The 24096-nt window shown below is 37.1% G+C and overlaps 1 protein-coding gene across 7 annotated transcripts in view; it reads right to left on the reverse strand.

Annotated features, from left to right (window-relative positions):
* Window positions 1–86: 86 nt before the first annotated feature.
* GGNBP2 (gametogenetin binding protein 2) overlaps window positions 87–24096 on the reverse strand; it is a 32800-nt gene continuing 8790 nt past the window's right edge. For 3 of the 7 annotated variants that reach the window (XM_077745516.1, XM_077745514.1, XM_077745515.1), the window contains 13 exons: window positions 23534–23614; window positions 22016–22269; window positions 18534–18632; window positions 14431–14556; window positions 14226–14339; window positions 7818–8027; window positions 6581–6755; window positions 4995–5189; window positions 3058–3205; window positions 2634–2759; window positions 2403–2551; window positions 1636–1884; window positions 87–328 (listed from right to left, as the gene is read on the reverse strand). In XM_077745516.1, coding sequence (XP_077601642.1) covers window positions 125–328; window positions 1636–1884; window positions 2403–2551; window positions 2634–2759; window positions 3058–3205; window positions 4995–5189; window positions 6581–6755; window positions 7818–8027; window positions 14226–14339; window positions 14431–14556; window positions 18534–18632; window positions 22016–22269; window positions 23534–23614 — 2130 coding nt within the window. In that variant the 3' untranslated portion in view covers window positions 87–124. The remainder of the gene's footprint in view (window positions 329–1635; window positions 1885–2402; window positions 2552–2633; window positions 2760–3057; window positions 3206–4994; window positions 5190–6580; window positions 6756–7817; window positions 8028–14225; window positions 14340–14430; window positions 14557–18533; window positions 18633–22015; window positions 22270–23533; window positions 23615–24096) is intronic. The other 4 variants (XM_077745517.1, XM_077745518.1, XM_077745521.1 and 1 more) reach the window with 4 other exon arrangements.

Consider the following 24096-nt stretch of genomic DNA (forward strand, 5'->3'; position numbering starts at 1 on the left):
TCACATTGATTTAAGATAAAATTTTGCCATAAGTCACTAAATTAAGAGTTTTTTTTTTTTTTGAAAGAGAAGGCGCAGTAGTCATCTTGAGTGTTTCATTGAAAGACAGAGCTATTTTATTTATTTAATTTGCTCCAGCCGTTGTCAACCAGCCACTACAGATGGGCCTCTTGTGATCATTTAAGCGGCAGTATTTATTAAATTTCTCCTTCAGATGCTGTCGGTATTGTTCTCTATTGCTGTAGAAAGACTGGTTATTAGCCATAAATGACTGTATTTCATCTTGTGAGATAAAGATTTCCTCATCTGAAGTACATTCAGACTCATCCTGCAAATTAAAGCAGTAGTTAAGATTATGACTTAAGAATGCAAAATGCTATGCTGATGGAAGACAGCTAAAAATTCAGGCAGTCTAGCCTTTTAATTTCAATTCAGTCACATGAAGTCTTTCATTGGACTGTTTACAGAACAGGTATGATGCCATTCTGTCTTAGAAAGTACAAAGTAAGAATAAAATTCAACTTAACTCAGTTTGAAATTCTGGATCTGTAATCTGTCTTAGACCTATGAGCCTAACAGGCTCCCAACTTTTGCCTTAGAAAATGACTAATTAGATAATTAGACTTTAAATAAAAACTTGAGGGGTGCCTGGGTGGCTCAGTCTTAAGGTTAAGCATCTGATTTGGGCTCAGGTCATGATCTTGTGTTTCGTGAGTTCGAGCCCCACATTGGGCTCTATGCTGACCGCTCAGATTCTGGAGCCTACTTCAGATTCTGTGTCTCCCTCTCTCCCTGCCCTTCGCTCCACTCGTGCTCTCTCAAAAACAAAACAAAACATTAAAAAAATTTAATAAATGAAAACTTGAAATTAAAAAAAGAAAAAAAATGTTTCTGATAACAGCAAACCAGACTAATTAGAGATGGTTAAAACTAGTTACCAAACTAAATAACCAAACTGATATGATACTGAAATTTTTATCTCTACAAATTAAGTAAAATATAACCTTTTTAAAACTTAAGAAACTTAACCACCACATAAAAAAGAAAAAAAAAAAACTATGCTAAAGGATTTGTTTCCATTGGGAGCCTAACTATTATAGAGAATATACTACCCTTCTCTTTTCTTCTCCCTCCTCCAAGACCCACACAAACTATGTACTGGGTTCCTTGGAATCAGGCATAATTAATGTAAAGTACCAAGACTTACAGTCAATTTTAAAAGATTTTGCAAGTTCAGTTATGCTTTTACCCTACATGAACCCAACAGAAGTAAAAAGAGGGCTCTAGTTCAGATTCTACGTTTTCTCCTGGTCTAGAAGGCTGGACACCATAGGCTGCCACTCAGAAAGGCAGTTTGCTTACAATAACCCTCTTCAAGGAGGCATACTCCTGGGCATAATGCTAACTCTATCCCTTTCTCCCAACTATTCTCTTCTCTTCCATAAAGGAGGACAAAGAAATGTGCTCTAGAGGAGTTGCATAAACCACACATGGAAGAGCAGAATTGATGACCCAAGATAAGGAAAGACTGACCTTAATTTCTTAAAAGGCTCCCCAACTCCCAACTTTAAATTCTCAAATACTGTCCCCTCCCACTTCTACCTCATGAGCAATCAATAAGATATCCTTACTTACAAGGAGTTCAACTAAGCTCTTGGCACCTTTTCCGCAATCAGGACCAAATGATGGTTCTATAGGTTCTGCAAACTGTGGCACATTTTTCCTATGCTCAAACCAAGGCAGTGGCTGCCCACCCTTTTCGGGACTGCAACAGCTTTCAGGATGTGCATCTTTGGTCTTGTCGCGGTGAAACACTGTGTGCACGGTATTTCCTGAGGTCTCTCGATTACCTGGATCTGTAATACAGCTTCCAAGCTTTTGGATCTGAAAGCAAGCAAAGGATTACCCAGGTAAAAAAGGAGGGAATAAGAGGAATTATTCTTTAAAGAAAGAAAAAAAGGCCTTGATAGTGCGTTAAGCTTTTAGAAGGAACTAAATAATAGCAGCAGCTGGCATTTAGTAGGCACTTACTACATCCCAGATGCTGTTAACCCATCAACATAATCTCTTTCATCTTCACAGAACTTAATCTGATAGGGATTATGAATCTCCTTACAGATGAGAAAACTAAGATCAAGCAAACTACTCAAGATTACACGGCTAATTCATTTACAAGTATTATGAAAAGAATGAACTGGATTTATGACTCACCTGGATTACTGGACATCAGACAGACACACACACACAAATCAAAGGATGAGCAGCCAACAGAACTGCATTCTAAAGGTACTCATTCTAAAATAATAAATACCAGCAACTAAGCTGCAGACTCGCTTAGTTTCCACTCCAAAAACAGGTTGTTCTCCCCTCAACAGCAAAGGTTTAAGAACTCTGACACTTACATGTTCATCACATTTCAACATCTTGCTTTTCTTTTTCTTCTTTTTATTCTTTCCTTTGGTGTTATTCTCTTCAGAATTTGCCCAACATTCAACACAACTATCTCCATCATCCTCTTTGTCTTCACAGTGATGAACACAGGAGTCGTCACCTGCAGAAATCAATAATCTCTTATTTATGTGCTTAAATCAGCCATGTAGTAGAAATAATTGGGAAGCTTAATCTGAACCTACCATGTTCATCATGATTACAAATGCCTTCAGTGCAGGCAACATCTGAACCCTCCCGAGAACCTGTTTCACTCCCTTCCATACTAGATGAATATCCACAATCACTACCATTACAGTGTGGTGATAAGCCTGAAAATAAACCGGTTGAGAGTTACAAAATTAACATACCAACAAAGAATGAACCAACTGGAGACAACAGAAAAATTTCAAAATTGACAGCTTTACTCAAAGTAGAAACTAAACTTTATAATGAAACTATGATGAGGGTTCTTAATTTTTTGTTTTGTCAAATAATAACAAATCAAACACCATAAAGAAAAAGGAAGTATTATGTATCAAAGTTACAGATCTCTAAAACCTCTTACATTTAAAAGAAAGAAAGAATAAATTTAAGACTTAATTTTAAGAAGAAACTGTATATAGTTACCTTTCTTTATTTTAGGGGACCCCAAAAGATTGCCGCTGCTCGGACAGGTACATGATGTGTTTTCGTTGGTAACAATTACTTCTACACAGCTATTACCATCTTCAGCGCTGCCACAGGCTTTGCAGCTGTTTTCTATGAAGTCTGTTTCCTTTAAGGATCAACATTAAGAGACAGTAAAAAGTCTTACCTTCATACGGCTACAGTTAATTTCCTTAACATCAACCAATTAAATAGGAGTTAGGAGGTTAACAACTGAAAAAATTATTCTCATGAAAAATCACTAACCACATTAAAACTATGAAACAACTAAAAGCAAGTTAAGAATTAATCATATCAGGAAAGTCTAGGAGAGTAGTTCGCAAACTGTAGTTTGCTGACCCCAGGGATTCCCTAGGTCGAAACTACTTTCATCAGAATACTAATATGTGACTTGCATTTTTCACTGTATTGACACTTACACTCATGATACAAAAGCAATGGTGGGAAAAGTTGCTGGTACTTTAGCACAAATCAAAGTGTACTAACAGTCAGTATATTTTTTACTTGTCAAGCATTTTCAGGAAATCAATAAATAGATACTTCACTTATGAATGTCTTCGATGAAGCAGTAAAAATATTTTTTAAGTATCAACTCATGAGTAGATGTCTGACAAATAAGGAGGACACTTAAAGCACTTTTGCTGCACACCAAAATACAATGGCTGTCTCAAGGAAGTGCACTTGAGCCAACTGTTTGAGTTACAAGCTGAATTAGCTGTTTTTAATCCTGGAACATCAATTTTGCTTGAAAGAAGGAGAGACAAACTGTGATTATTCAGACTTGGATATTTAAAAGCCATTCTCTAGCCATTCTCTCAGAAATGAAGTCAGCCCATCACCTCAAGGAAAACAACGGACAATATTTATTGTTAGTGACAAAACTCAAACTTTCAAACTACAATCAGAATTTTGAAAACTTGTATAAACAAGCAGAATGTGCTTGAGGCTTCCCAATACTTATAGACCTTTCTGATGAGATCGGTAGTGGCTTTAACATGATTATGTGATATTATATAATGAAATGTCAGTATCTGGCAAGATCTGCATAACTCAGTAAACCAGTATCTTTCAAATGACCAATTCATGATGTTACAAAGTCATGCATGAGTAAAGATCTATTCAAAGTGCAAGACTGACTAATGGATTTTAATTTAACTGAGTTATGAAAACGTCATTCAAAGGTGCCAGGTTCCATCTTTAAGAAACTACCGCTTGTTGAACTATAATGCCAAAGAAGAATATCCAACTATCTGAAAAAGTATATATTAAAATACTCCTTCCTTTTCTGCATGAGGCCAGACTTTCTTCAAATGTTTCAACCAAGCAACATATGGAAATAGACTGAATCCTGAAGCAGATACAAGAATCCATCTGATTCCTTTTAAACCAAATATATTTAAAAGATATGCAAAAATGTAAGATAATGCCACCCTTCTCACTCCTTTTTGTTTTGGAACATTTTTCAAAAAATGTTATTCATATTAACACATAATGGGCTTATTATTTAAAAAGAATTAACAATTTAAAATTTCTCCATTTTAATTTCTAATACAATAAATGTTATAAGTATAGTCCCCATAAACAAAAAGCACACCAAGCACTGTAATTGTTAAGAATGCACTGGGGTCCTGAGACCAAAAAGAACCGCTCTAGTCATGCATGGAGTTAACTCTCCATATTTGGACTTTGATCTAACAATATACTAAGATCAGGTAAAAAGATAACCACTAAATATTATAAAATAAACACATTAAAATTCTTTGCTTTACTAATTATAGTAGGAAAAAAGTCAATATACAAGTTGCAGCTCCTCATATTCTGGAAAAGCATAGTAAAAATGCCAAAATCTAGCAAAATGCAATACTAAATATTTATGAGTCAAAATTAAGGAATACTACCTTCTCTTGGCTTACTTCCTTTTCATCTGCTGCTTGTAAAGGAGTAGGAATATCACACACACACTTATTTTTTCGTCTGTTCTTCCGTTTTTGGCGTTTCTTTTCCTGCTTGAGTTCTCTTACTCGTTCCTCCTCTGAAAACTCTTCACAAAGTTGTTCCAATCGGCTAATACCCTGTACTTTTTCCACAGTCATCTATTATAAAAACAGTAGAGAATGAATATTGGTCAAAACTATCTTTACTTTCCTTGGAAATTCTCAATTGCTGATTTTAAATGATACCACAAACACTGATAATTCATGTTGCAATTTACCAGATCATTCCTACAAAGAATCTTAAATTTTATTTAATGTTTATTTGAAAGAGAGAGCACGAGTAAGCACAAGCAGGGGAGGAGCAGAGAGAGAAAATCCCAAGCAGGCTCCGTGCTGTCAGCACAGAGCCTGACACAGGGCATAATCATCCCACGACCACATGAAATCATGACCTGAGCAGAAAACAAGAGTTCATTTATTTATTTTATTTTATTATTTATTTATTTTGAGAGAGAGAGAGAGAGAGAGAGAGCATGAATAGGGGACGGACATAGAAAGGGAGAGAGAGAGAATCCCAAGCAGGTTCTGCACCACAGGGCCCAATGCAGGGACTGAACCCACAAACCGTGAGATAACTGTAGAGGAAATCAAGAGTCTGTCGCTTAACCGACTGAGCCACCTAGACACCCCTAAATTTTAACACTTTAAATGATGATGTCTTAAAACCTACTTTAAGTGAATACACCACCAATCCCAACGGGAAAGACAGACTTATTATATACACTCCTATTCCAAACCAGCAATATTCTAGTTTCAAATTTCAAAATTCCAACACAGCAGAGTAAACATACATTCATTTCTTCACACAATAGAAGACTATTTAACCTGATTACATGATCTAATTTCTGAAGTCACAAACATATAAAAGAAAAGAAAATAAAAAGTGTTCAGCAAGAACTAGTACAAATCTCCTCAGACTCCCCAAAACAATGTTTAAAGTTCACGGATGGGCTTCTGAACAAAAAAAAGGGTTTATAGCTTTCATACTATTCACAAAAGGGATCAGTGACCCAGTTAAAGGGTAACAACCATGCCCCAGAATATAACAAAATGTTCACTAGCCAAAAATTTATGTGGTACAGAGAACTGGGGGGAAAAAAGTTACCAAATCACAAGCACTAAACCAGCAATATAAAGAGGCTACTGGATATCAGCAGACAAACTGAAACTCATGAATTAAGTTTCTAACTTACTCTGGGGCTGCTTTTATCTTTTCATTAGTTATACTTCATAGCAACACCTTGCTAAATAATCAACTTCAGTTTTCCACTCTGAGAAAGTCTAAATACCAAAGCTGGCAGAATAACAGGATTAAAAATCAAAGAAAATCCATAAACTTCTAAATTCTAATTCCCTGCCCCTAAATCTGCCCCCAAATCCATGACAGTATCAGTGGATCACAGCCCTCTGAGGCAAAATCAGACTGCTAGCATTCAGTCCAATAACCTAACGAAGAAATCTTAGACAATGAAGCAGGTCACTACTCTTACCTCAAAACTCTTGCGCAAAGCATCAACACCAAGATAGAAAAGCATCTGCCATGTTTGCTCTTCTGCTCGTAGTTTTTGCCAGATTCGATGCAGTCTTTCATAAAGATGAATTCCCAAACAGGTCAGAACTTCTTCTTGAGCTATATCTATTGTCTTAGCATGTCTTTCTCTTCGTCTGTAATGGAGAAAAAAAAATCACACATAATTCCTAGTACCCTTTGCTGAAAAAGTAAAAAGACAGATGACATCTATCAGCAAGTTCAGGTTTTAAACACAATTTGCATACCTAGTAAGAAGCCAGTTATACATTCAAATTCAATGTACATATAAACACACAAGCATACATGTACATAACCAGTGAGAAAGACACATGCAGGCAGAACTCAGTCTTAATTGCTAAAAATAAGACAATCCAGGAACTAGGGCCCTATAGAGATGGTTTTTGGGCACAAGAAGTCATATGTGTCCAGCTCACAGTAGGCATGACAGTCCTTCATCTTCCAATTATAACAAATGCCTATTTGGGTTTTGTGGGTTTCTTTTTTTTGAAGGGGAATGGATAAAGGCAATGCCAAAGTGATTCAATCATGGACAAAAGCCCTCTAGGCTGGTCTTCCATAGTAGGGTTCACAGAACTTCAGTGGTAAGTCTTTGTGTACTATATGCCTAGCACAAAGTAGGCACTCTAATGAAAGCCAATACAGAAAATACAAAGGAAAATAGGTTCATTTTATTCTATGAACAACTTTTTCTGATTTTATTTTCACAAAAAAGCCAGAGATAAAATTTTAGGTTCCTATATAATTCAGTGATAATATGCACCATTCATTTATTACATTCAATATTTAACCCTCTGCTGCAAAGACCTTTCTTCCTATGCAAAAACCATCATTATGAACAAAATTTAAATATGGAAATGCACGGATGGAGGGGGAAAAATCCCTTCGAATCATTTTCAAGTGAAAATGATAATCTATAATAATGAAAGCCAAAAAAAAATGCCTGTCTACTTCAAGCAACAAGGAGCAGAGGACTGAAATGAACACCACAGAACACATTCTCCCTATCTGTATTCAGTCAATTAAGAAATGCATATTTTAAGGAAAGCAAACTCTTTACAAGCACACTTTAATTTATACATATATTATATGTACTGATGCAAAAGGTGATGGAAATAAAACTTTCAGTAATAAAATGAAGCAAAGCGCTAGATAGCCCATTCTAGCAAATTACATACTCATACCCTCCTGCGAACTCTGGCTCAGCACGACCCAAGAGATGTGCAATGAAGTCTGTTTCACAGCAAACATGTATGTGCCGTTCATGTGGACAGCACCGCAAACCTTCATAAAGTGCAGCACAGTAGCCCTTCTCTTTGCTGCAATCAAGTTCACCAATAAGGATATTGTATGCTCGGAGAACTTTATTTTTGCAATCAGTGCAAAACCTGTTGAAAAGAAATACTTCAAAATTAAGAACTGGCTGCATAAGTATTTCATAAAGCATGTACTAGACAATGACACTACCCTCCCATATGGTGCATTAAAATAAATCCTCCAAACAGATATTTAAAACAGACACATGTAAGATATATACAATTTTAGGGATTGTGGAGTATAGCTAGATTTCCATTTGCCAATGGTTTTTTTTTTTTTTTAAATGTTTATTTGGGGGGACGGGAGGGAGGGAGAGACAGACATGAGTAGGGAAGGGCCAAAGAGAAGGAAAAAGAATCCCAAGTAGGCTTCGAACTATAGCACAGAGCCTGTTGTGGAGCTCAGTTTCACAAACCTCAAGATCATGACCTGGGCCAAAATCAAGAATTGGAGGCTTAACTGACTGAGCCACCTAGGGACCCTTGCAAATGATTTTTTTAAATGCTTATTTATTTTTGAGAGAGAGAGAGGGAAGAAGGGAGGAAGGGACAGAGAGGGATAGAGAATCTTGAGCATACTCCGCACTGTCAGTGCAGAGTCTGACATGGAGCTTGAACTCACAAACCCTGAGATCATGACCTGAGCTGAAATCAAGAGTCTGATGCTTAACCGACTGAGCCACCCAGGTGCCTATCTGCAAATGATTTTTAAATAAGAGAGACACACGGACCTAAAAGAATGAGACAGATATATACTGTTTGTTCATAAAATGCATTTCCAGAAGATAGTTTCCAAGTACTAAAATATCACCTCCTCAAGAGCAATTTGTACAGGTCAGAAATAAAACAAAAAGCTACAAACCAATGACTCAAAGAATCATTCTCCTTTCAGCCTCTGAAAATAGCTGCTATCTTCAGTCAGTAAAACTTGGATTTGAAATTCTGCTACATTTTAACACCTCACTAGCTAATAAGCATTGGGAAGATGGTGGGAGCATAAAGAATAGGAAAGTGGCACATGGAGTTTTAGTTACTAGTTACTTACAAAAGGTCAAATTTCTTCTTTTTTTAAACTTTATTTATTTATTCTGAGAGAACACAAGCAGGAGAGGGGCAGAATACCAAACAGGATGCGTGCTGTCAGCACAGAGCCAGATTTGGGGCTGGAACCCACAAAATTGTGAGATCATGACCTGAGCCAAAATCAAGAGTCAGACACTCAACAGACTGAGCCACCCAGGCATCCCTCAAATTTATTCTAAAAAAAAAAAAAAAAAAAAGTATGTTTCTTAATATACAATCATAATATTGACAACATATGCATAGAAATGTGGTCCAGGGGCACCTCAGTGGCTCAGCTGGTTGAGCGTCTGACTCTTGATATCAGCACAGGTCATGATCTTATGCGTGTGAGATTGAGCTCTATGCTGAATGTGGAGTCTGCTTGGGATTTTCTCTCTCTCTCAATAAACATTTATTTTAAAATGTGATCTAAACTTACGTATTTATAATGTGGCAAAAGTGTAAAAGAGAAAAAAAAAGTGTACAGGAGTATGAATGTAGAGAATGAAGACATTTTCTTTTAGAAACCAAACATTATTCAGTCAGAAAGAAAGAACAGAACCTTGTTTCTTTACCTTTGATTTCCTGAATAAGAAAAAACTTGGTCTGGTTAAAAACAAAACAAAACAAAACAAAAAAAACAGGCTCATAATATTAATAACTGCCTCTCTGCAAAGATCAGCTGTAGTGGAATGAAGAAATTTTATTCTCTTTAATTGAAATTCATCTCCCTAGGTGACCTCTTCTATTCCCATGGCTTCAGCCAACGTGTGCCTCTCACCTCTACAGCTTGCCTTGCCATAGGGCCAAACTCATACTGAAAAATGGGGAACATCACAGATATTTACTAGGCAAGAAGTTAAACTCCCTGTCCAATACCAAGGGTGACACGCTTCCCTTCCAAACCTGTTGTTAACACCATTCATACAGTCACCCAGGAAGAAAACTTTAGTTAACTCTCAACTTCCCCTTAGGTCCTCTTTTAAAGGGGTGGAGCCAAATGGTATCAAGTATTATTATTATTTTTAGTATTTTAAAACATGTTTGTTTATTTTGAGAGAGCCTGCAAGTAGGGGAAGGGCAGAGAGAGGGGAAGACAATCCCAAGAGCAGAGCCTGACCTGGGGTTCAAACTCACGAACTGTGAGATCATGACCCAAGCCAAAGTCAAGAGTCAGACACTAACTGAGCCACCCAGGCACCCCAGTATCAATTACTTCTTACATCTCTCATCAGCCCCTTCTTTCTGATCCCCCCTGCCCTGTTTTAAACTGCTTAATTTTTTTAAAAGCTTCCTCACTGACTTCCCTGCTTGCATTTTTTTCTAGCTCCAATGCATCTCTCGTAATATTTTTTTAAAACAGTGAGATCTGATTATCTCACTCTCAGCTTAAAGACCCCTCCCCTGTCTGTAAATAAAGTTCCAACTCCTTATTAAGCCCTTCAATGACTTCCTCTCTTACCCCACCTATTTCCAGCCTTATTTCCCAAGACTCATCTCTCCCTCATGCTTCTCCCCACTCTACCCTGCCTCTCCCTACATACCATACAATGGACTACTTTTGAACATCAAAACTGAAGTGTCCCTACTTCAGTTTTTTTTTCTTCTGCTTCCTCCCCAACTCCTCTCCACATCCTTCTCCATTTGCCTAAATCATGTCCATCCTTAAAGAACCCCTCTGCAATTCCCATAACTAGAATTAATTATCCTTCCTGTGTTCCTGTATTTGTGATTTATTCTTCTTACTATATTTACCTTTACACTGCCATGTGTTTGTTTGATACACACATCTAAGTTTGCTTCCTGAAATGAATAGATGTTAAAATAGAGGCTCTAAGTCCACTTAATAAACAGAAGCAATACTGTTGACAAGTTAAATCAGTTTCATTAATGCCTCAAAAACCTTGAAATATACAAAAACTAACACAAAATAGACTATAACCTAAACATTAAGATCTGAAATTACAAAACTCCTGGAAGAAAACATAGAAAAAAATTGTTTTTAAATGTTCATTTATTTAGTGTGTGTGTGTGTGTGTGTGTGTGTGAGAGAGAGAGAGAGAGAGAGAGAGAGCGCACGTGCGCATGAGTGAGCAGGGGAGGGGCAGAGAGAGAGAGGGAGAGAATCCAAGCAGGATCCATCCACACTGTCAGCACAAAGCTGGGCATGGAGCTTGTTTCACAAATTGTGAGATCATGAACTGAGCCAAAATCAAGAGTCGGACACTTAACCAAACGAACCACACAGATGCCCTAAGAAAAATTTCATTATATTGAATAGGTGACGATATTTTGGATATGACATCAAAAGCTCAGCAAACAAACAAATGAGACTATATCCAACTTAAAAGCGTCTGTGTAGCAAAGAGAACAAGGGAGTGAAAGACAACCACAGAGAAAATATTTGCAAACCACATACTGGATAAAGGGTCAATACCTGGAATGTATAAGGAACTCCTACAACTCAATAATGACAACAAAAAAATTAAATATTGGGCAAAAGACATGAATAGGCATGTATATCACCAGATATACAAATGGCTAACTAACAAGCATATAAAAAGTTGTTTGACATCACTAATCATTTGGGAAATGCAAATCACAACCACACAATACCACCTTATACCCATTAGTATGGCCACTGCAAAAAAATAGGAAAACATGTGTTAGCAAAGATGTGGAGAAACTGTAACCCTTGCACACTACTGTTGCTGAAATTGTAAAAACGGTGTGTCAATAATAGCAAAGTATGCCATTTCCTAAAACAATTAAAAACAGATCATATGACTAGTAATCCCATTTTTGAGTATACATCGAAAAGAACTGAAAACAGGATCTCAAAGAGATATTTCTACACTCATGGTAATTGTAACATTATTAGAAATAACTAAGATGTAGGGGCAACAACCTAAATGCCCACTGACAGGTGAATGTGGTATCTACATACAATGGACTATGAACCAACCCTAAAAAAGAAGGAAGTTCTGTGTCATATGCTACCACATCGATGAATCTTGAGGACTTTATGCTAAGTGAAATAAGCCAGTCACAAAAAGACAACCCTGAATGATTCCACTTATGTGTGAGTTATCTAAAATAATCAAACTCAGGCACCTGAGTGGCTCAGTTGATTAAGTGCCCGACTCTTGATCTCAGCTCAGGTCATGATCTCCTGGTTCGTGGGTTTGGGCCCTGTACCAGGTTCCTTGCTGACAGTGCAGAGCCTGGGATTTTGAGATTATCTCTCTCTCCCTTTCTCTGTGTCCCTCCCCTGCATGTGCACTCTCTCAAAATAAATAAACTTAAAAATAAAATAAATTCATAAAAACAGAACAGAACCCTGGTTGCCAGGGGCCAGGAGAAAGAGTAAATGGGGAATTGTTGTTCAATGGGTGTCATGCAAGATGAAAAAATTTTAGAGCTCCACTGTACAATATACATATAGTTAACAATACTGTAATGCTCACTTAAAAACTGTTTAAGAAGTAAATTTATGTTTTGTTTTGTTTTGACCGCAATTAAAAAAGTCTTCTTGAAGGAAAGAATAGACTTAAATGCAGAAATAACAAACACTTCCATGTTTTCAGGTTATAAAAGATTTTCAGGTAACTAAATGGTTTTTCAGGTAAATAAATGGTTAAATGTCAGTCAGCAGCAATAATTAAACTTGAAATATTTTTCCCATATTTTACTGCTTTAAATCCTCATAGATTAAAGTAGGTTTGTCTATAATCAAGGGTAATATAAACAAAGAGCAATTTAAAAATACTATATGGAAGTTGTAAGAATGAAAGTGACTTTTCCCATTTTCAAAAGTAACCTTGCACATAAATGTAAAAGACATTTTAAGGCAGAGGTTTCACAGTTTCTTAACATCTCATTTCTAATAATGTACTACCCTAATGCCTAAATGGCTGTTATCAAATCTTCATTATGAAGTGCTCAGAAAAGTCCACTAAATAAAGTAGAACTGCCAAAAAAGTACATTATTTAGACATTTAGAAATAATTCTCAACTGACTATACACACCTCAAAAATTCAAACTGTACCTAAAACTGTAACTTGATACACAGGAATAACAAGAACTTGCAAATCTGGCATGCAAACATTCATTGATGTGCTTACTATGTGCCAGATACTGTTCTAAGTAAGCCTAAGTATCATCTGTCCTGTCCCCAAGACAAATTTAATCCAAATTTAATTAGCACTATCATTTTTGTCTTAAAAAAAAAAAAAACTGCGGCACGGAAAAGCCAAGTAACTCATACAAAGTTATAATCAGTAGAACCCAGGATTCAAAGCAATCTCTCTTAACTGTATTTCTCCCCACCCTTCAAAGTCCCTCTCCTACAAAACTCCAAATATTTGACATCTTCTCTACTCTCTTGTGTATAATCAAGCAAAAAGGCAAATTCACAAGAAAGACTGTAAATGGAAAAAAAAAAAAAAACACCTTAGTATTCAGGTTAAGTCATTACCTCATTGCCATACAAACACCAGTCTTGATAAATGCCAGGTATCATTTACATATAATTATGTATATATGTCCCAGGTCAAAAAACATACAACCACACACCAAACATGTGACAAACTTATATTAAAAGAGTACAACTCCCCCCAAGAACACCATCTCTAGATGGTTCCCTTACCAGTTTCCTTTCCTACTGCACTCTCCCTCCCTACGAATTTCCAAATGTTAATGACACTTAGAAAATTCCTTTGTAAAGTAGTATTCTAAAAAGAAAAATCTGAAGTTACTTTTTTAGTACACGAAGCACACAAACTCCAGCTCTATTTTTAGGGTCTTTGACAAAAAATTATAGAAGAAATAATTTAAAATATTACTAAATGAAAGCTGCTAATTTAAACTTTAATTTTTAAAATGACAACATGAAATGTTCTATCATAAAAACAAGAAATACTAGAGTTTCCAAAGTGATTAAGTACACTTTACTGGAACCAACAGCCAATAAAATTTAAAAGTAAAAATTACAGAAAGAAGAGATGCTGGCTCAACATAAGAAGGCTGACATTAAGAGGCATCCCATAAAGGAACAGCTTACCCTAACATTAAGCTCTGCCTAGTACCAGGTATTAATGGGAAGACTGACTGACATGACATTATATGAAGAGGTGACAGGTCAATTTGGATGACTGAGAGGGCACTAAGGCACTTTCCAACTATACTGTGATGACCTTTAGACTTACCTGTGTTTTCGCAGATATGTTTCTAGTGTTTCTAAGAGACAACTAGAGTCAATTAAAACTACTTCATCCCTGCATTCTTGGGACATTAGTTCCCAGACATCCATCCAACAACCTCTGCAGAAAGAAATAAGTATTAGTGAAAAGGAGGAATATATAAGGGTAAAACATTAAAAAAAAGGCAGAGTAAAGGATTGCTTGATTTTACCTGGCTGTTCCCTGGAAAGGTCCATAATGGAAAATGATCCTACACTTGCTGTCCTTCCTGTGGTCTTCACTACTTCTCTTATCTGTACTTAACTTCTCTGAACTGACACTGCTACTGCTCCCTTCACTGTAGTACAGTATAGTACAAAGCTTAGTGACACTGAGATAATCTGAAGAAATAATTTCTATAGTCTAAAATCAAGAACTCTTTAATACATTTATATTAGATTAAGTCTGCAAATTTGTACATAATTACATATTCACTTTAACCATATTAAAATGTTAAACATATGCTCATATCTTTACATAAAAATTTCTGCTCAACTATTAAGTTTACCTGACACAACTTAACAACATTTACATTTATCAAGATACCATCTCATTAAGATACTAAACATTTTATGAGCAAATCTACTTGGAATGCGTTAAAATCAACAGGGCTAAAAAAATATTACATTTTCACCTGTAAAATGGATCAATCTTCCAAAAATTATAAATTCTAACAAGTTGTGATCTACTTAATGTGATTTTATAGCTAACCCATGGCAACAAAACTCTTATCTACCTTTACATTTATCAGCTGGGGGAAAAAAATCACAGATTAATCTAATTACAGTAAACAAATTTTTACTTATGCTAAAATAAAGATAGCACACAAAGATGAGCACTTTATACAATTTGTATCAGTAAATATATACAAATAATTTTTTAAAAACTTACTAAAAACTTCCCAGATATTCCCTACCCCACAGGTTTCAATGTAGCTCTGGTCATGCATTTTGCTTTGTTGCAGATGTGCATTTCAAGAGAAATGTGTGTCTATGTTCCATTCAATGATAGGCTCTTGATACTTCATGATTCTGAACAATTGGCTCCTGCCTGTTCTTCTGCAAGTCTCACTACAGTCCTAGGAATTCATTACCTTGGATGCCTGATATGGAAAAACTTCTGAATCTTTAACCTACTCTATATAGCTAATACGTATTTCTCAACTCCCTGCCCACCATCTAAGGTCGTATGTACAATGTAGCTCTCTATTTTCTGTCACAAGGGCTCAGGCAAAGTTCAGCAATCTAATTTGAAACCAAAACCTCAACCACTGCTCTGCCTTCCATGTTCCATCCTTCCACTCTCGACTTCCATTTTTCCTTCTTTTCTAATTATGCTTAAGTGACCCATGGTCTCCTAAAACTGATTAACCCTCAAACTCAAATTCTCATAATTGAGGGAAAGGCTCATGAAATCAGAGCTGGGAAATGATTCCTAAATCATCAGAACATGAAAGCATTAATCTAAAAAATACTTTTAAAAAATGCCACAGCTCAAATCAAGATTTTATCCACAATCTCTCAGCTGAATGTCTTTATATCACTCCTTCAAGACCAAACTTCCTGAAAAAGAAGTCTTTCCACTCCTATACTTTCCACTCACAGCTTGAGCCATTACATCTTAGACTGCACTTTTCTGCCCATTCTGATCTTGGTTGTTTTTACTCAACCACCGATCTGTTCATCAATATCACCAATTATGACAGTTGCTATATCCAACAGACACTTCTGGGTCCTTGATGACTCAGCAGCATTCAATTCAGCTGACCAGACTCCCCCTGAAACACTCTTTTCCCTTGGCTTCCTCTACCTCTCTGGCCACTCTTTCTCAAGTTTCTTTACTGGCTTCTATTCTACCAATAAACTAAATTCCTCAGCATTCTCTTATTCTACTCTCTCTATAGATAGAAAGATAATGAATACTACTCTCTAAGGTAATCTTCAGTCATCAGCTACAGGACTACAAATGTAGCCTAAACTTTTCTTTTGAATCTCAAACTTACTCCAAGTCAGACAATAACTTGGGGTTACTTGCATGGATATAAGAACACTCTCAGGAAGGCTGAGCTGGATTGTTGCCACTGATGAGGTTAGAACCTAATCAATTTTAACACTTGGAGAAAGTCTAAACAGAAAACGGCGGTGGGGGAGGGGGGGAGTCACAGTAGCATACAATGGCAGGGACCATCCAAAGTGGAGGATAGGAAGTCTTGGCCAAGTGTGCTGTACTCCCTGGCTTGCCATCCATATGGCATCTGGGAATAACTGAAGGGAATACTTTAGGAGACCGAGCTCAAGATCAACTCATACTGATTCCAGAACTGAGCAAACAACCTTCTAAAACATTTGGCTCCTGATGTGGTAGGGAATGTGAAGTTTGTGGAGGTTTGTTTTTTGTTTTAAACTGAAAGACAGGAAAACATAGTCATATGCCAATTTAACAAAAGTAGGTAATTGATAAAGCAAAATCATTGAGAATCAGAGGAGATGGAATCCAGAGCAAAAGTAGAACTGATCTTTGAAGGAAGGTGGCAATGAGCAGATATCTAAGATATTGAGATGTCTGTTGATCTTTGGTTCCTAAATGAAAAGTATTCATAACAAAACAAAACAAAACAAAACAAAACAAAAAACCAGGAGACAGGCTTTTTATAATACTATACTACTCTGTGGCTTTAGTCAACAAGTCATTCAGGTAAAGGTCACTGTCTCATGAGAAAACTAGACTGAATTTTACTTTCAAAAAGTCAGGAAATCTCTATAAAGATATTGGTAAACAAGGTACATAAAATAACAATTTTCTTTAGATAACGACTTTAGGTTGTATAGAGCTTTCCTGAGTTCAGAGAACTCTCATAGAGATATCATATAGTTGGTGATTCTTGTCAGGATCCTGATTCTAACGAATCCACATACAAAGACATTTTTAGAGACAGCTGGGAAAATCTAAACTGGGTATTAGATTACTATAGTTTGAGGCGCCTGGGTGGCTTAGTTGGTTAAGCGTCCGACTTCAGCTCAGGTCATGATCTCACCGTTTGTGGGTTCGAGCCCTGCACTGGGCTCTGCACTAACAACTAGCTCAGAGCCTGGAGCCTATTTTGGATTCTGTGTCTCCCTCTCTCTCTGACCCTCCCCTGCTCACGCTCTTTCTCTCCCTCAGAAAAAAACAAAAACATTAAAAAAAGATTATTATAGTTTATTTTGTTGTGTTATAATGGCACTGTTATTATCAAAGAAAATGTCCATGTGTTTAGAGATGGATGTGGAAATACGGAGAAGTAAAATAGCATGATGTCTGGGACTTATTTTAAAATACTTCTGCAAAGAAAAAGATGGATAAATAAAACAGATGTGACAAATTTTGATAATACTACTGAATCTGGGTAAAGATAATTGGGAAGGGAGAGCTGTTCTTAAATAGTCTCTACTTTCCTATGTGTGTGGCAGTTTTCATAATAAGATTTTTAAAAAATCTGTTTCTGAGTATAGGGGAAAAAAATTCTTAATAGATTATTAACATACCACTACCTGGTCATCCAAGTCTTTTTATTAGGAAGAAAAATATCTATGCAACAGTGGTGTCAACAATATCAACAAGATACTAAAAAACTATTTTTTTATGTAATTCAGAAATACACTTTTTATATCATCCCATTCTCTTCAAAACAAAAGTTAGTTGTTAGAAACCTCCTTCAAATTCCATGGCTTCTTACCACCACCCCTCAATCTCAAGCAATTTTGTAAGGAGTATAAGTAACAATGTGCTGGGAGATGGTGGCAAAAGCAGCCCTGGGCATTGGAGAAAGAAGAAAACTGTGAATTAATTACATAAATACACATTGCTACAACTGATCCAAGACTTTTTTTTAATCCTTGATAAATTATTAGGGAGACCTAGATATAAGACAAGAAAAATAATTTATACATTATGACTATCATATAGATCAAAGAATGATATACCACTACTTTGAAAAACTTAGTGTTGACGAAATAAATTTCCATAAAGATCTCAATCTCCTTCCTCTGTAATGTATTTAATATAAGAAAAAACAACTTCCAAAGAAAAAAATCAAACAAATCTCAATCAAATTTTGAGACCCTACACAGTCTCAATGCAAAAAGGCATTACAGAGTTGGGAGACAGATTTATTTTAACCTATGTTACAGTGTAACTAATTAATAAATAAAAGTAGTAGTGCATTTTTCTACTACATAAGATCAACATTTATAATCTTAACAATTACAAAACATCTTGATAGGCAATTCTACTTACCCCAAAGGTTTTGGTTTGTGTGTATCTAAGGAGTGCAACTGACATCTCTTGTTCTTTTTACTTTTTGGAATAGCATCTATCATGTCATTTAGTTTGGACCTAATCAAAAATAAATCATTAAAAGTCTGATTAATATTTGTCTTTAAATTTAAAAAAAATGTTTCTTTAATGTTTTATTTATTTCTGAGAGAGAGAGAGACAGTGTGAGCAGGGGAGGGTCAGAGAGAGAGGGAGACACAGAGTCTGAAGCAGGCTCCAGGCTCTAAGCTAGCTGTCAGCACGGAGCCCAACACGGGGCTCGAACCCACAAACCGTGAGATCATGACCTGAGCCCTGAGCCGAAGTCGGATGCTTAACTGACTGAGCCACCCAGGTGCCCCTCATTTGTCTTTAGAATTTTCAAAATCTCTACGACCTTTTTTAAAATAAAAACTTTTTAACGTTTATTTTTGAGAGACAGAGATAGAGCATAAGTGGGGGAGAAGCAGAGAGAAAGGAAGACATAGAATCTGAAGCAGGCTCCAGGCCTAGCTGTAAGCATAGAGCCGGATGTGAGGCTTTAACTCACATACCACAAGATCATGACCTGAGCCGAAGTCGGATGCTTAATCGACTGAGCCACCCAGGCACCCCTCTACCTACTACCTTTTAGTGAGAAGTATATTTAAAGAATTGTAGACACATCCCTTACCTTGAAAATTTCTCCATCAAACAAATTCTAACCCAGAAGAGCTTGTATACTTGTCTTCTCCATTCCATTCCTAGTCTGTCAATATGCTAAAAGAGACCTGTTCTATTCAATGTACTCATTCCCCTAGACTGTATCTGTCTCATTCATCCCTGCATCTGCACTGTATATCCAACAGTGTGCCTGACACTCAAATATTTTATGATTGATTGCTACCTCTCAACCATCTTCCCCTGTCCAAACATTATCTAAATAGTCACTATCTTTGATAAGAAAAGCCCTCAATGGGGGTGCCTGGGTGGCTCAGTCAGTTGGGCATCCGACTTCAGCTCAGGTCATGATTTCACAGTTCATGAGTTCGAGACCCACAACAGGCTCTGTGCTGACAGCTCAGAGTCTGGAGCCTGCCTCAGATTTTGTGTCTCCCTCTCTCTCTCTGCCCCTCCCCTGCTTATACTCTGTCTTTCTCTCTCTCTCAAAAATGAATAAAAAATTTAAAAAATATTAAAAGAAAGAAAAGCCATCAACAAAAATTTTGTACAAATATAGAAATGTATACAACTAATATCCACACCCCACATCCAACCAATCAGCAAAGGCTGTCAACTCTAACTTTTGAATATATCTAGAATCAAATCACTTTTCACCTCCATCATCACCACCCTGGTCCCACTTGACTCTCTAGCCTAGCCAATGCAACAGCTGGCCTCCCAAATGGTCTCCTTGATTCCACCTTTTGCATTTACATCTAGGCTTTAGCAGATGGAGTGATCTTTTCAAAACAAAAATCACATTATTTTATTTCTCTGTTCAAAATTGTTCCAAGGCTTTTCTGAGGCAGAGTAAAATTCCAAAGTCTCTACCACCACCTCTAAACAGAGTTTGGTCTTCAGACCTCTTCTCTTTTCCTTTTTACACTCACTCTTTGGTGACCATCTCATCTTATGGATTTAAATTATGTATGTATGCATACATACAGCTTACGTACTATATGTATAAACACTATGTACATATATGTACGTATACACACACACACACACGCTGATGACACTATTTTTATCTCTAGAGCAGACCTCTCTAAACTCTACCTGGATGTCCAACTGGTATCTCAAACTTAACTTGTCCAAAAGGGAACTCTGCAAAATTGCTCCTCCTAGTCTTACTCTTCTCAGTAAATGGGAACCATTTGTCCTGTTCTTTATTCTTGATCCCGAAATCAAGACCTGAGCTGAGATCCTGAGTTGGATGCTTAACCCACTTAAGCCACCTCGGCACCCCTGTCCTGTTCTTTAGATCCTAAATCAGAGAATCATCCTTGATGCCCTCCTCCATATCCATTCTATCCAAAAATCCTACTGGTTCATTCTTCAAAATATATCCAGGATCCAACCATTTCTTATTACCTCTGTGACCACCATACTGGTACCATTATCTCTTTTTTTTTTTTTTTTTAATGTTTTTTTATTTACTTCTAGGAGAGAGAGAGAGAGAGACAGCGTGAGCAGGAGAGGGTCAGGGAGAGAAGGAGTCACAGACTCCGAAACAGGCTTCAGGCTCTGAGCTGACCGTCAGCACAGAGCCCAACACGGGGCTCGAACCCACGAACCACGAGATCATGACCTAAGCAAAAGTTGGACGCTTAGCCGACTAAGCCACCCAGGCGCCCCTGGTACCATTATCTCTTGCACGGACTTTATTAAACAGCTTTTATTTCCTTACCCTTCCACCACCTTTTCATTTATTCTTGACACAGAGATCAAAGTAAACCAAAATTCAAGTCAGACCATGTCACTCCTCTACTCAAAACACTCCCGAATCTTCCTGTCTTACTTAGAGTAAAAAACAACAGGAGCACCTGGGTGGCTCAGATGGTTAAGTGTCCGACTCTTGGTTTCAGCTCAGATCATTTACTCACAGTCCATGGGATCAAGCCCCAAGACGGGCTCTGTGCTGGCAACATAGAATCTGATTGGGATTCTCTCTCCTCTCTCTCTCTCTGCCCCTCCCTCACCTCAGCGCGCTCGCTCGCTCACTCTCTCTCTCTCAAAATAAACATCAAAAAAGCAATGATAAAACTCAGGATGGCAATACATAAGTAGGTTTATTACTCCTCTGATCTCACCATTTTTTAATGTTTAGAGAGAGAGAGAGAGCGCTAATGCGTGTGCACATGCGCAAGCAGGTGAGGGGCAGAGAGAGAGAGAGACAGAGAATCTGAAGCGGCTCTGGGCTGACAGCAGGAATCCCAATGCAGAGCTTGAACTCTCAAACTGTGAGATCATGGTCTGAGACAAAGTTGGACACTTAACCAACTGAGCCACCCAGGTGACCTCGGTCTCATCTTTTATTACTTTTCCCTTCATTCATCTGGCTCCAGCTGCAAGGGCTTCCTTACTGTTCTTCAAATAAGCCAGGAAAACTTCAACCTCTGAACCTTTACACTTGCTGGCTCCTTCGCTTCCTTCCCCTGGATATCTACATGGTTTACTTACTCATTTCATTCAAGTTTACATTCAATGTCATTTTATTAGAGAGGCCTTCCCTGTCTATCCTCCATATTAAATCCACTCCACCATTCTCATCTCCTTCAGTTGTAACTTACCTCACAAATCATGTATTTGTTTACTGCCTGCCTCTCTCTGTATGAGAACAAAAACTGTATAGTCATTGACACACAAAAGATTCTCAATAAATTGCTGAATTTGAACTCAAGCTTTGCCCCTACCAATTTAGTAAAAGAACTACCAGTGTTAACAACAAAGTCACCCCCCCCCCCACCATTGATTATACTTACCCATGTACATAAAATAAGGTATAAAGCTTCTTTGCATCAGTCATGCAGCTTCGAGTTACAGATAGGACTCCCTTGGGGCCTACTGTCAGGGGTTCAAGGGCAGGATTTCCAGACTCTACAAGCTGGGAAAAGAGGCGCTCCACACTGCGACGACAACCAACACATGGGACAAGCTGAGAAAGTGCACTCAATACTTCTCGTGATGTCACCACCATGGCAATACTTAGATCTTGCTGCTTAAGCATACTATGTCGCTGAAAGAGACAAAGAAAGAAAAATGAAGAACAGTCCTTAAGACATAAATTTTCTCTTTACTACTACTTCTGGTTCCTATTTTTGTGTTGTAAGTACAGCCGGGAAAGAGCTTGTCATCTCTAACTGCAACTGAGTCAGAGAAACAAGTTGGCCTTCCCCATGCTGTACTGAGTTTGCTTCACAAAGCCCCTGTTCTAGTATCTAAGGTATAAAAAACTCTGCTTAGCATGTCAGGACTAAGCAGTATGTACCCCAGCATACCAAAAAGAAGCCCTGGATCTGGAAATTTAGTGTTTGTTCAGTCAGTATTAAGCTTAATACACTCACTTGAAATAAACATTTTAAAAAGAAAGAAAATGAAGACACAATGCAGCTTTGCCATGTCTTCCTCTCAACTTTTAACAACACACCATGTTTAGCTACAGGAATCAGGTTAGGATGGTAATCCTCTACAGCAACAATTCTCAACCTAGAAGTATGGGCAGGTGTGTTATGGATTAGCAGGAAAGAACAGGACCTATCTTACCCATGTAGGAGCCTACAGTGAATAACTAAAATGCTGGTGCATATGAATGGTATCTGTTGGTTATGACAAGGTAGAAAAATGACTAAGAACCACAGCTGTAGAGAAATGGGCAAAACTCTAGTAAATAACTTTTACCTGAAGGGAGTTATACTACAAATAATGCTTCCAGCTTTACCAAAAACAGATGGGAAAGTAAGATATTCCCAGAATTTTCTCACATTTACCATTAACCTTTCATTCTCCAAAGTAAAAACAGAATTTTGAAGATAACAATTTACCTTCCATTATCTTGATTATATACAGGGTTTTATAAAGCATCATACTGCTTAAAAATTAAGTAAAAATCAAAAGCATTAAATAAAAACCATAAATATCACAGTACAGGATTTTTTTCTTTTTTTTACTTGAACAAAACTATCAAACAATCACTACAGAAGAAAAACAACAAATTCTCAATGAAAAGTTATACACTCTACCTTTCAAAAACAAGCAAAGATGGTTTGGTGAAACTAAATCCTTAGGGACATATAAAATGATAACACCAACAAATCTCTTTCACATAACAGCAACATAAACAGATTCACTGTAGCAATAGTGAAAGAAAGCAATTTCAGTGCAATCTTAAGACCTAGAAAGCCCTAGTTTTGTAAAATGACATTAATACTTGCTAAAATTTTAAATGACTCTTCAAAACACACACATACACCATTTAGAACGTTGATTTTAAAAAATATTACCTGAATAAACTGCTTTAGTTGTGCACCATTATTTTGATGCCCATCGAGATTTAGCACGTTGTCGGGAAATTCCATCACCATCTTAATATGCAAAAGAATGAAAATCAGTAGTTTATCTTCTTTGAAAACATGCTACAAACTACTTTATAAACTCGGACAGAAATAGACCCCTAAAGCAGGATTTGCATGTCCCAGTCACGCCCCCTGTCAAAAAAAGTTAGAAACAAAAACTCAAGTTATCCACGTTTCTAAAACCAGGTATGGTATAGCAATTAGAAGCAAGGACACTGAAGTCAAGCAAACAGGAGTTCAATTCCCAGCTCAACCACTTACAATCTAGGTCATAACTCTGGCGAGTTACTTAACCTGATTGATTCTAAGCTTCCTCATTTATAAAACGAGTTTAAGTAATATTGTTTAAGATCTCAGAGAGTAGGCTGTGCGGATTACATTACATTTAAAAGTGTTTGTTAGGGGCACCTGGGTGGCTCAGTCAGTTAAGCATGTGACTTCAGCTCAGGTCATGGATCTCATGGTTCATTAGTTCAAGCCCCACATCAGGC

The sequence above is a fragment of the Crocuta crocuta genome, unplaced genomic scaffold (genome assembly GCF_008692635.1).
Source record: "Crocuta crocuta isolate KB4526 unplaced genomic scaffold, BGI_CrCroc_1.0 scaffold333, whole genome shotgun sequence".
In the NCBI taxonomy this organism is placed as follows: domain Eukaryota; kingdom Metazoa; phylum Chordata; class Mammalia; order Carnivora; family Hyaenidae; genus Crocuta; species Crocuta crocuta.